Source organism: Gaeumannomyces tritici, assembly GCF_000145635.1.
Source record: "Gaeumannomyces tritici R3-111a-1 unplaced genomic scaffold supercont2.2, whole genome shotgun sequence".
NCBI classification, from domain to species: domain Eukaryota; kingdom Fungi; phylum Ascomycota; class Sordariomycetes; order Magnaporthales; family Magnaporthaceae; genus Gaeumannomyces; species Gaeumannomyces tritici.
In genome coordinates, this window is record NW_008804546.1 from 494,620 (window position 1) to 507,011 (window position 12,392).

General features: G+C 58.6%; 4 protein-coding genes across 4 annotated transcripts; 3 read left to right on the top strand and 1 right to left on the bottom strand.

The window, feature by feature from the left end:
- Positions 1 to 249: 249 nt before the first annotated feature.
- On the top strand, positions 250 to 2,653 carry GGTG_02716 (hypothetical protein). Its single transcript, XM_009220491.1, has 4 exons — positions 250 to 1,155; positions 1,262 to 1,484; positions 1,560 to 1,710; positions 1,791 to 2,653. The coding sequence occupies exons 1-4, from the start codon at positions 1,071 to 1,073 to the stop codon at positions 2,298 to 2,300; spliced, it is 969 nt and encodes a 322-aa protein (XP_009218755.1). The 5' UTR covers positions 250 to 1,070; the 3' UTR covers positions 2,301 to 2,653.
- A 271-nt stretch (positions 2,654 to 2,924) lies between these two features.
- GGTG_02717 (hypothetical protein) lies at positions 2,925 to 3,800 on the bottom strand. Its single transcript, XM_009220492.1, has 4 exons — positions 3,586 to 3,800; positions 3,354 to 3,431; positions 3,097 to 3,232; positions 2,925 to 2,974 (listed from the first exon to the last, which is right to left on the bottom strand). The coding sequence occupies exons 1-4, from the start codon at positions 3,652 to 3,654 to the stop codon at positions 2,928 to 2,930; spliced, it is 330 nt and encodes a 109-aa protein (XP_009218756.1). The 5' UTR covers positions 3,655 to 3,800; the 3' UTR covers positions 2,925 to 2,927.
- Positions 3,801 to 4,001: 201 nt separating this feature from the next.
- GGTG_02718 (hypothetical protein) lies at positions 4,002 to 8,867 on the top strand. Its single transcript, XM_009220493.1, has 6 exons — positions 4,002 to 5,713; positions 5,855 to 6,240; positions 6,304 to 6,470; positions 6,538 to 6,751; positions 6,818 to 7,003; positions 7,096 to 8,867. The coding sequence occupies exons 1-6, from the start codon at positions 5,500 to 5,502 to the stop codon at positions 7,375 to 7,377; spliced, it is 1,449 nt and encodes a 482-aa protein (XP_009218757.1). The 5' UTR covers positions 4,002 to 5,499; the 3' UTR covers positions 7,378 to 8,867.
- A 156-nt stretch (positions 8,868 to 9,023) lies between these two features.
- On the top strand, positions 9,024 to 11,397 carry GGTG_02719 (hypothetical protein). Its single transcript, XM_009220494.1, has 5 exons — positions 9,024 to 9,295; positions 9,374 to 9,937; positions 10,046 to 10,809; positions 10,921 to 11,004; positions 11,119 to 11,397. The coding sequence occupies exons 1-5, from the start codon at positions 9,130 to 9,132 to the stop codon at positions 11,212 to 11,214; spliced, it is 1,674 nt and encodes a 557-aa protein (XP_009218758.1). The 5' UTR covers positions 9,024 to 9,129; the 3' UTR covers positions 11,215 to 11,397.
- The last annotated feature ends 995 nt before the right edge of the window (positions 11,398 to 12,392 follow it).

Sequence of the window (12,392 nt, forward strand, 5' to 3'; positions counted from 1 at the left end):
TTTCCAATCGAGCCTGGAGTCCGCCCGAGGTACCGGGCGCGCTGGGCTGCGGAACTGTGGTTGGCCTGTGCGCTGCGTGGAGCCTGGTGCCACTACACAGTGCAGGCCCTCCAGCGCGGCCTCCAGCTGTGTGCTAAAAACGGCGTGCTGGGCCCGACCAATTACGAAGCTCGTCCCCGTCTGTGGTGCCATCTCCAGCAAGGCGGCGGTCACGGGCTGGACACGACACAGCTCGCACCCGCGCAACAGCCCAAAGACCCGACCTGCCGAGCGCCGAGCTTTGAGTGGATGCGAAACACCCGTTTATGCCGGAACCTGAGCGAGACTACCTACTAGCAGCCGGAGAGAGAACGATACCCAACGCGGCCAAGTCAAGGCGCAGTCCGTAGGATACCTTAGCGGGCGAGCTTCCGCCAAGCGCTTCCGCGCACGTTCAGCTCGCAGATCCCCGAGTCGTAGCAACAGCTGGAGAACAGCATGTGGTCGCCAGGGCAGCCAGGCTGAGACGCACGCGATGCATTCAATCATATACGTACCTACGGCCCAAGCACCCAATAGGCAGATGATGGAGATACCTACACCCAATGCCTGATGCTCGGGCTGCTGCCCGGCTCCATCTCCACGAGACGTTCGGAGATAGAGGCCTTACATACAGCACAATCATTATTAAGGTGCGACGGGCACTCCCACCGTGCAGCGATCTCCGTACCATCCACTTAGGTTACGGAGCCCCGCAGGCAGCCTAGCCACGCAGCACTGAACGGAGAACACCGCAGGCGGGGTACTTAGCACAGCACGGCCAGCAAACGAATGACGTCCCACGAGCCAGCCCAAAATCCATAGGTCGCAAGGCAACCGGGATCCAGGCACCACACCCACCCCTACCAAGCCTCCAACGATATCGCCAAATACGCATCCTCGACTTCTGCCGCTGTTGGCACCGCTTAAGCCCGTCATTTCATTCGTTCGGCACACGGAGCCAAGCTGAGGCGCCTCAGCAAGGCCAAAAATAAGCACTTTTGCCGTTGCCCTTCCAAACACCACCACCAGCCCCGCACCCATCGCCCAACATGGCTCCATCGGACCTCAACCTGTTGATCGAGATGGGCTTCGAGCAGTCACGTGCCGAGCTCGCCGTGAAAAAGACAGGAGGACGTATGTCGATCTATACCCAAGAGGCACATAGCCAGAGTCCCTCTTGATATAAATTCACAATGGCTTACGTATTTCGGTGCAATCTTGGCCCTCTTTGAAACGATAGTCCAGGGCGCCCTTGAGTGGCTGGAGGTAAACCAGGACAAGCCACTAGAGGAGCTACAGGCCGGCACGTCTGCTGCGGCCGCCGACGAGGAGGATGAGGACGAGGCTGGCGGGCCCAAGATCGCCGGGGTCGACGAGGGTGAGACTGCTCAGTCGCTCGTTTGCAACGAGTGTGGCAAGAAGTTCCGCAACAGCGATATGGCCACATTCCATGCCACCAAGTCGTAAGGCATTCTCATCAACCTGCCTTCAAAGCCAATCCGTAGTCCTGCTTTGCCACTAACTACTGTTGTTGCTAGTGGCCACACCGACTTCTCCGAGTCTGCCGAGGCCATGGCGGCCCTGACCGAGGAGCAAAAGAAGGAGCGCCTCGCAGAGTTGAGGGAGCAGCTCAAGACCAAGAAGGCCGTCCGGGGCGAGAAGGACAAGGAGGATGCCAAGCGCAATGAGGTGAGCGCGAGAACATCTACCTAGGTAGCCACCTAGCCAGCCCTACCATATTGTGTCTAATTCAGCCAACACCTTTGCAGCAAATTCGGCAAAAGGCCACCAGGGAGACCCAGGACCTGAAGGAGGAGCTCGCGAGGAAGGAGCAGATCAAGGATGCGGCCAAGAAGAGGCAGGAGAAGCTGGACGACATCGAGGCCAAGCGCCGCATCAAGGCCAAGATCGAGGCCGATAAGGCCGAGCGGAAGCGTAAGGCCGACGAGGCCAAGGCCGCCAAGGGCGGCGCGTCCTCGGCAACCGCCGCCGCCGCCGCCCCGGCCGCGCCCGCGCCCGCGGCAGCCCCCCGGACCGTCAACCACACCGAAGCCAGGTTGCGGCTCCAGCTCCCCTCGGGCGGCAGCGTGCAAAAGACGTTCCCGGCCGAGGCGACGCTGTTCGAAGTAGCGCAGGCGCTGCAGGCCGACGACGGCGTCCCGCTTGTCGAGAGCTTCACGCTCACCTTCCCGCGCAAGGTCTTTGAGGGAGATATGGACTTCAGCAAGACCCTGCGCGAGGCGGGCCTGGTCCCTAGCGCCGTGTTGATCGCGAAGTAGGGAACTGGGCAGCGGCCGGGAGAAAGCCTGCGCAGCTGCGCATGAGGAAGACGATGCTGCAAAGTGCGTGGTGCTGTGACGACATCGACTTGAGCATCTTGGTGAGTCAAGTGGATAGAGTAGGCGCCAGTAGCAGCGGCAAGCTCTTGAATAAAGCCAGAGCACAGGATACCGGGGTGGCTTGGGCGATAGTTCCAGGGCGAATAAATGAAAAAGAATTCGAGTCCATGAGAAGGCATCACGGGACCGCATAGTCACACAGTACGGCATCTGCCTTGACAATTGTGAGCAGGAAAAAAGCCCTGCTAAGTCACATCCCATTTTGGTCTCAGACGCCCAGAACCGATCCGTAGATGTGAAGTTCCCAAGAGAGCGCGCACGCCTTTCACATTATACCATGAAAAAGGGCCGCTCCGTCCGCGGAGCAGCCAGCTAAGACCGACCCACCCCGTAACCGACGAAACCAGCCGGCCGACGACGCCCCGGCGGTCGCCGCCGCCGTCATCATCGTCATCGCAGTAGCCCGCAGAGTGCGTGAAAAAAGAGATCCCTTCCAGTGTCGCCGTTGCCCATGCAGGTTTTGAGTCAAGTACAAAAAGGGAAAGAGAAGCCGATCGCAAAAGTCGTTTAGTCGAAGAGACCGAAGCCCATGTCCTCGTCGGACTCCTCCTTCTCTGCAGAGCGGGGTGCGCAAAGCGCCAGATGTCAGTCACGGTTGCGCGGGGGAAGGGAGTATCATAGCCCGCTGCTGCTGCCACAAACGCGCAGCCGCAGCAGGTGGTTCGGGGAGACTCACCTTCCTCCTTCTCCTCCTCCTTGGCCTCCTCGGCGGCGGCGCCACCGGCAGCGGCGGCACCACCGGCGGCAGGGGCGGCACCGCCACCCGAGCCGACGTTGGAAAGCAGGTCCTTCACGTCCTTGCCCTCGAGCGCCTGTTTCCAAGCAGAAAGTCCTCCCGTCAGCAGCTATCCGGCAACCACTCCCGCAGGGTCTGGCGCATCTCTAGCCAAGCGCTTCCCCATCCATCGGTTCCGTCTCGAGGGGAAATCGTACCTTGGCGAACAGCTGGGCCCAGATGGGCTCGACATCGGTAACGTTGGCGGCCTTGATAATGGTCGAGATCTTGTCGGCCTATAGTCGCGGCAGGAGAGAAAATCAAATCGTTAGCGCACATCCCAGCCGAGCGGCGCCCGTCCTTCTCTTTTCCCCCGCCCCCATATCCCGATTCCGAATATCGTCGTGCGCTCTCAATATGGTGGGCTGCTTTCTTCGCTCCGCCGCTTACCGTGATCTCAATGCCGTCGTCGGCGAGGATAAGCGCCGCGTACGACGTGGCCAGCTCAGCGTTAGACATTGTGAGGGATGTGCGTGGGTTTGATCGCAAAGGAAATTTGCTGGAGGATGCTGAGAAGATCTGGGAAGATTGCCAAAGAAGGAGGCTGTCGCTAAATTATTGGGAATATTTGTGTGTAAGGTGGGAAACCCCAATCGCCCTCGGCGTGACTCCACTCGAGGGGGTATCCACCGCGGCGGCCAGTCATCAGCGGCGTCACCGGCCCACACTTGGGCGTTCGGAATGGATGAATCTGATTTTCCGGCTCACAGGGTGCGACTCATAGTAGCACGGGCAGCTCGTGCATGAAGGCGTGCGATTCCAACCACAGCATTTCTAGACTTTCCGAACCCATCTCAGGGTCGCGAATCCTGATGAGCTATCTAGAACGGTAAATGACCCCCGCGAGGAGGCGAAGCCGTGACTCTTTCTCCAGCCCCCAAGGCAAGAGCTGGTCCCGTCGATTGAAGATCTCCCTCCTCTCCTGACAAACTCCACGTGCCAGCGTGGAACGATTGAAGTCGAACGAGGGGATGGCCGTCTGTCGACTTAAGCCGGCTCGACGGGAACGGAAGCGCAAGGCATATTTGCCCTCGCAATCTTGACTCCTGTCCCTTTGTATTCTGGCTTCCTGCATTTTTATTTATTTCCCTATCTCCTTCTTCGCCTCAGCGTTGATGCTATCTCCTTTCCTTCAACCCTGGGCATACACCCTATCCCGCCAACACCGCCAAGTACCTAGCTTGTACCATGATTAACGTGCATGCATGCTCCCCTCAGCCTTTCATGACGTTGTTTTCGCGCATTCCTTCGCACATTTCTACGCCTTCTGTCCTATTCTTAGATCCCTACTCATCCATACTTACCTAGCACTCCTAGGTAGGTTGCAGACAAGTTGTCAGTGCAGGCCCCCTACCTTGTTGTTCGGACGGGGCCCTTCCTCCGCCCTGGCTTGTTGGTCAGTTGAGGAGTCAATACCTCGCTGGTGGCACAACAACAGGTAAAAGATTGGCAGGTAGTGGTTGAGGTCACAGTGGACACTGCAGGAGGTGCGTGGAAGCAGCAGGAGCAGTGCAGCCACACCGAGAGCAGCTGAGCAGCGTACACGAGACCATAAGCTTGGAAAGATGCAGCAACTGGTGCGTCACAGGTCTCAGCCGGGAAGTTACCTGCGCCGCTGCAAATAATGGCAGCCCCACCGCAGACTACCCCGCTTTCCCGCAGAGTTGCACGACGTTCCGACTGCAGTGGTCTGAAGCTTTAGCTGCTCCCTTCTCGAATCAAGACCAGACACTAGTCCAGGCGATTCTTTGTTCTCCACCATACCACGCTACGATATCATCACAAGGCAAGCTGCGCCCCTGTTTGCCTTAGTATCCGCGGCCACGGCGACGTTCCGCCGCAACAGCTGTGCCACTGTGCTGTGCTTTTAGTTAGCTTCGTCTTAGCTGCACCACAGTCAGGCGTGCTGTCCCACGCTCCCCACTTGGCCTGGCCTCATTGCGGCTTCGCTCCGGGCAGTACAGAGATCACTCTAGTTCGGACCGGTCGGCCTGAACGGGCTCCTCCTCGGAGTTGCACGCTCGCACGCCATTGGTAGCTCTCATGGCGCCTGACTCATCATAGTCACATCCCTCGCCGCTCCGAACTGAGGCTCTTGTCTGATAAGCAGCCATCGACGGCACTATCAACCACCTCTGGCACCAGGTTCCTGGAGCAAACACCTGCCCCCATCACCACACGGGCTTGTCCTTATACTACCACGTATTCTTTGCTACACACATACAGAGTGCATACTCACCATCTCGCACTCGCTTACATCAGGCCTGGTGAAGCGTAGCTGGCTCTCATCAGACAGCTGCCATCATGGATACGCCTGCTCTTCCGGTCCCCAAGGACGCCTGGGAGAAGGAAATCCTAGAGAGGCTGGTGGCGATCCGAGATCAGCTGCTTCTCCTCAAACAGGACCGAGCACACTACATCCGCGGTCCGGATGTCCTGAAGCTCTATGACCAAGTCATCGAACAGATACGACTATTGAATGAGGTTCGCACAGGAGACAACAAGGGGGAGACACAGTGTATGTCTTTAACCGCCCCATCGTGCTATCTATTTCTTCCCACGCCTTTGCTCCCGCCCCCAATGGGCTGGCGTCGTACACCTCCACCTGGATATTTTTGCTGACCACCGACGAGGCCATTGCTGCTTCGACGGGCTCCAGTGGACAAGGTGCTTGAGAGCTGCTTGCAACTCATCTCGCTCCTGTTCATGACTATCGGGAAGCTGAGCGAAGCCCCTGCTGCTTATGCGCTCACATCGACTATCAAACGGCTGCTGGACCACCTGGCCGAGGCAGAGCTCTTTTCGGCCAAAGATCTACAGAGCATGGCCGAAACACTGCAGAAGATAGACATCACTATCAAGGGTGCGACTTCGCGCCACTCCCCGTATCTCGTCGAGCTACTCTCGCACCGGGTTGAGCTCTGCCGAGCCTCGCTCGAGAACCTGCAGAAGCGACTAGAAGGCCTTGACGGACCACTGCCCACAATCCACGAGAAGCTCGTCTCGATATTGCGCTCGCTGTCACTAGCCAACACAAGGTCTAAGGTACGTCTCTCGCCCTTGTCATACACCTAGCGCAGCCTGCTTACGCACCTGAGTCATTTTCAGTTCTCCCTGTCGGAAGTTTCAAAGCTCCAGTCGGAGCTGAAGGAAGTCGATGCGAAGCGCGTGGATGGGAAGTTTCTCGCCGAAGATGGCTCCCCTCTGGGGGGCAGTGATGATGTTGCGGACCTCTTGAATCGCTGTCTTGCCTGGAGCGAGATTGTCCTTGAACAGTAGGTTTGCTTCTTGTCGCGTAGCATCCCGTTTTTGGGAGCGACCCCGCTGACACGGTGACTACAGGAAAGGGGCCATTCCCGATGGGTTCAAAGACATTTACGATGTGCTGGTGGGGATACGCAACAAGCTGGATAGTCTCTCGTTGACACAGGCGTGGTCTCTCCGGGAGACTGACCTCTACGACTACCAGCGCACTCTGGACAAGATCGATGAGAAGCGCGTTGACGGCAACTTCATCGACGAGGAGGGTAGACCTGCCAACCTCTACGTCCAACGCGTAAGTGACGTACCTACTCTAACATTGGCCAAACTGAATGCTGATTCAATTTTTGCATGCCTCAAGACGCTGCTCTACCTCATCAGGCGCAGCTACGGGCTGATATACTCGTTGATGATCATGTCGGAGCCGGTCTCGGAGGCACTCATACCGGTCTACAACCAGCTGCAGACCCTGAAGAGGATCCTGGTCGAAGTCAAAAACTCTGGGGGCGTTAATTCCGTCCGAGAGCTGTACCCTTACAGCATGAAGGTTCGTCCCACAAGATTGGTTGAATATGACTAGCACAAAGTTGTTGATGCAGCACCCGGGATGCGTGTTTGCTAATATGCATGTGTATTCAGCTGAACATGATTGACAACATGCGGGTCGATGGAAAGTTTATGCACGGTAGCGACGTCCCTGAGGGTCAAGGGGCACTCAGTGAGCTTCTGGCCGAGTGCTACGACCTCAACTACAACCTCAGGGTGGCGGCTGAGCTCAAGGCGGAGGCGGAGGAAGCAAAGCAACAAAACGGAGTCGACTCGGATGACATGCCTCTCCAGAACCTCTCACTCAACAACGGGCCCAGCGATGACGCTAAAGCCGATAAGGACCCCGGAGAGGAGGAGAGGGCTGTGGAGTGAAATCCTGGTCCACACTCTCTCACACACGGCCAAGTCGGCCATACAGACGCGGCGTCTCTTGTATTATTTATATCGAGCTTGGTCTGGCACCCCGAAGCAGATCACATTGTTGGAGTCCAAGGCCGAGGCGACTCGGAGCTGCGCCTCCTGGCTTCATTGTATTATTCTAGCGAGTATTCCCCTGCCCAATCACCCACGGGAGGAAAATACAGCCCGGCAGAAGATTAGGAGGGAGGCATTACGAAGGTATGGAGCTTCACACACTTCATACGAGCGAGATGATGGGTCAAATTCGGCATCAGAGACCGGCCAGGCCGTGTGTATCAAAGCTGAACATCAAGACCGAAAACGGATCCCCAGATATTGTTTTGAAGGAACCTCGAGATCGGCCTAGTTCATGGCACTGCGCAGGGCACACTTGAATGGCCACATCTGAACCTGTGGACCACCAGGCAAGGGACGAATCGTCAGTCACCACATGACAGGGAGGAAGCGGGCGTTTTGGTATGATTAAGCAGTTCTCTCACCTTTTCCAGGTCCCAGACGCCCTCTCTAGTGTAAACGTCACCCTTGAGAATTTCCATTATCTCCTCCTTGGAAGTGGCCTCTACGACGAGCGTGCTCCCGTTGATCTTGAGGCTGGAAGGCTCGTCGTCGGCGGGGATTTCTTCCAGGAGAGCGCCTAGAATTGCGGACGGAAGTCCTGTTAGCCCGCAACCGTCTTGTTTCGTAGGGGAAAAGGAACTGAGTGAAGAGAGCAAGACATGCCCCCCATTTTCAGATTGCCAGTGGCGTCAAAACGCTTCAGGTCCGCAAAATGTGTGCTATGAGAGCTGTTAGTCAGGGCACGACGCCTCATGTACACTCGAAGCTGCCAAGCGAAGCTGTGAAGATGCTCAGAAGGCAAGAGGTGTCTTACGCGCGAACCTCCATCCTCTTGGCCAGGGTCCCGGGGACGTCCGGGACGACGACAAGCCATTCGAACTTGCGAGGGGCCGACATGGTGGAGTAGCGGGCGGCGGGGAGCTTGTAAAGACGTGCGGTGCGGCCGAGGAGGGAGGAGGAGGAGACTAGTCGCAGTGACATTTAGGGACTCCCTACTAAGGAGGCAGAGGGGGATGGAGGTGGGCAGCGGGCTTTTAGGTGCCGTGTCAGGGGGAGGGACGGGTGCGTGCGTGTACCTGCTTGACCTGCTGGCTGAGGCTCGTTCCACCATCTGCCGCTGCCGCTGCTGGCCACTTGACCTGAGCGGTTCAATCATATCCACCGAGGCGGCGGGGGGAGAAGGGCGGGGGTGGGCCCTGAGCGGGAATTGACGCTTTTGCTGTGCGGAAAGCGTGCATGTATTGGATCAATATGTTGTCCACCCTCGTCGCCTCGGCACCCATATGCCATATGGGATTGCCCACAGTTTCGGCTTGGAGCTGGGCGCGCCCTTTGGATGGCACTGCAGTTGACATGTTTAATCCGGTCTACACAGCCGAACCGAGGCATTGCTTCTTATTTTCTCTATGCTTGGTTGAGGTCATTCGTGGAATGCATTACGGGGGACACGTGGGGTTGGAGCTCTCTGGAGCTCCATGCGCTGTGATGACACCATCCGCTTGGCTTTGGAGCAGGCAACTCCGACAGGGGAGTGGGGCACAGGTCAACCTGTCGACTGTCGCGCTATCGGCAAAACACGCGCCGACGCTTTTTCCTCCACCGCCATAAAACAATTCCACGATAATCCCCAATAGCCACAACACCGCCATGTCCGGCCCGTCCAAGCCCGCGCCCGCGGGCGGCGGCGCCGCAATGTCGCTCTACGCAAATCTCCTCGACCCCAAAGCCGCCGACCCGGCATCGGCCCCGCGCCCGGCCGGTGAGAAAGGCGCGGGCGGCGGCGCTGCCGTCAAAAAGCCCATGCTGGATCCAGGTGCGCCTCGAGAAGGGCGACAGTCAGAAGCCAGGACTTCTTTGGGGATTCAGCCATATTAATTTCTCCCCAAACCAGCCACCCTCCGCCTCCAGCCCATGCGAAGGCCACAGCCCGCGCAAAAGCTGAAGCCAAAAACCTCGGTCGTGTTCCCCAAGGCCGCCCCGCCCGTCGCTGCCGCTCCCGCCGCCGCCACCTCCTCCTCCTCCTCGACCACGACCGCTGCCCCCGGAGCACCGCCAACCGCAGCTCCGCCAGCAGCACCAGACGCGAACGCGCCGGCGGCAGCCGCAGAGCCGCCGGCGCGGAGCAGCCTGGCCGACTGGGCGGCGACGGAGGAAGACGAGTACATGTACGGCACGGGCGACAAGCGCCAGCGCGGCGGCCGCAAGGCCAAGAAGAACAAGAACCGCGACGGCGGCAGTGGCCTTGAGACGAACTGGGACGACCTGTACGACCCGTCGCGCCCCACCAACATCGAGGAGTACCTGCGCAGCGACGAGCGCATCGCCGAGATACGCGAGTGGAAGGCCGTGCTGAACGCGCACCGGGTGCGCAGGCAGAGGAGGGGCCGGAGCAGCCCCGCTAGCAGCGACGCCGACGAGGAGACGAGCCGTGGCAACGCCGCGGCCCAGCAGTCGAGTGCGTCATGTGTCCCTGCCCCCTTCCCCCTTCCCCCTTCCCCGCTGGGCAAAACATGCCCCTCCCAAACCACAGCAAAAACTGACAAACACACCAAAAACTCACTAGGCCAGTTCGCCCCACCTCCATCTTACTCCTTCGCTCCGCCTCCACCGTCGCCTCCTCGGCGCAACGTCTCGCAGGAGGCAGAGCATGATACGATACGGCCCTCAGCCTCGTCGGCCCCTCCGCCACCTGACGACGCGACAGGCGATGATGCCTACGCCCGCCGCATGGCACTCTCTACCGGCGGCGCCCAAGCCCCTCGCTCCGCCAGTCCGGCGCTCGCGGCGGCTTCTGCGCCGAGCAACCCCGCCGCCGCAACCATATCCCGCGCCCCCGTGCGCTACGACACAGCAGCAGCGCCGGACGACGAGATGGATGTGGATCAAGGCGGCGGTCACGACGGCGGCGATGATGACGACGGCGACCAGCCCACGGCCGGCCTGGGCGCCGGAGACCAGCAGCAGCGATCCAGCCGGCCGGGCAAGTCCGGGTTCGCGGCGCGCATGATGGAGAAAATGGGCTGGGAGAAGGGCCGCGGGCTGGGCGCCGAGGGCAACGAGGGCATCACCAAGGGCCTGTCGGTCAAGCTCGAGAAGCGCCGGCGCCTGCCCGACGCCGAGGGCGGCGGCTTCGCCCAGCCGGGCGGCGTGGCCCGCATCGTCGGCGGGAAGCCCGCCCCCGGCGGATCCGGCGCCGGCCAGGAGGGCAGGTTCGGCCGCATGAGCGAGGTCGTCGTCCTGCGCGGCATGCTCGAGGGCATGCACGACGTCGCGGCCGAGGTCGAAAAGGGCCTGTCGCAGGAGATTGGGGAGGAGTGCGGAGAAAAGGTTGGTTGGCGCACCCGTCCTGGCTCGCCGGCGACCCTCGCGCTTCTTTTGTGCCCCGAGGTGGGGGGTTGGGGGTGAAGGAATAAATGCTAACGCATTGTCGAAACACAGTATGGCCGTCTCGAGAGAGTATACATCCACGTCGAGACGAAGCAAGTGTTTATCAAGTTTACGGATCAGGTTTCGGCTCTTCGGGTTAGTGGCTATTTCTCTCATCCTCCCCTTCTTTCCTCACATGCTTTTATGAGGTCCACCGTTTGGCTTTGGCTTGTGGTGAGGAAAAGGAGACTAACAATGCCGCAAAACCAGGCCGTAAACGCCCTCCAAGGTCGCGTCTTCAACGGTAACGCCATCGTACCCGCGTTTTACGACGCCGAGAAATTTGAGGCGGGAGTTTATCAGTAAACACGCCGTGCTGGGTGCTCGTGACAGAGATGGGGCAAGAATTAGGATACAAAAAAAATCACAACTGACTGCCACTACAACTCTCAAAACATCTTGGCTCTTCATCGGATAGCTAAGCGTAAACGTACCCGTGCCTACCAAGAGGCGCCGAATATCTCGTCAGCACTCAAATCTCACGAGCACATCAGTTGACATGACCGGTGTGTCGTTTGACAAGTTTGCATGATGCACGGCAGTGAGCGGCGCCGTATCGTAATCTACAGACATTCCAAGATTTAGGTAATGAGGCTCAAGACTGTATGTCTACAATCGGGCAAAGAAATCACCACCAACTACTCTCGTCCCGAGCCAAGGTGCGAGCTATCTAGCTATCTAGCACACATCACCAACTACCTGAATATTTCCCGTGAGGATTCAACAGACGGGGGGATTGGTCCACGGACAGCCACGATAAAGGCGCACTCCTCTCCACTTTCCACAAGAGCCGCTCCCTCGCCCTTATGCGCCTTTTTCCTGACGAAAGAGTGCTTCTCCCCCGGGGGGCGCCGCCTTTGCTGCGGTTCAACTCTCGAGCGGGCGGTTTGACTTGGTCATGCTTGTGATGCCCGACCTCGACGCACGCTTGTGTCTACTCTAAGCCTATAAATGTGTCAGGAAGATAGATATAACGAAACCCTCTTTCGAGCCTCCCAGCAGCGCAAACATAAAGGGGGCTGTGATGGTTGGCACGCTGGCGTCGTACGTTGCCCCCTTTTTTTTTTTGTCCATTCCCTGGTGTGACAGGCCGGCGGTTTGTTTTGCAGTGCCTTGTTGGAAATTAACATTGATTGGGAATTATCAAAAGCAGTAGCTACTCGCATGCCAAAAACGAAAACAGAAAAAAAAAAAAAAAAAAAAAGACTCTTCGGAGTAAGTCGACTTGACCCGAGAGTAGCGACACTGCCTCATATCCCTCTTTTTCTATGCCGCCGGCTTGCGTCGCCAGCCACTCCTCGTGCCTCGTCTTCTGCTTCCCCCCACCCTTTGACCAGCTTCTTGCGCGCCCAGATGGGCATCCTCGTACACGGCCGGCCCGCAGGCGTACCACGTCACCACCTTCCCGGCCGGATCGACTGGGACAAAGTCATCCTTGTTCCTCGTCAGGCTGTTGTCGGCCTTCAGGTCGGGGGGGGGGGGGG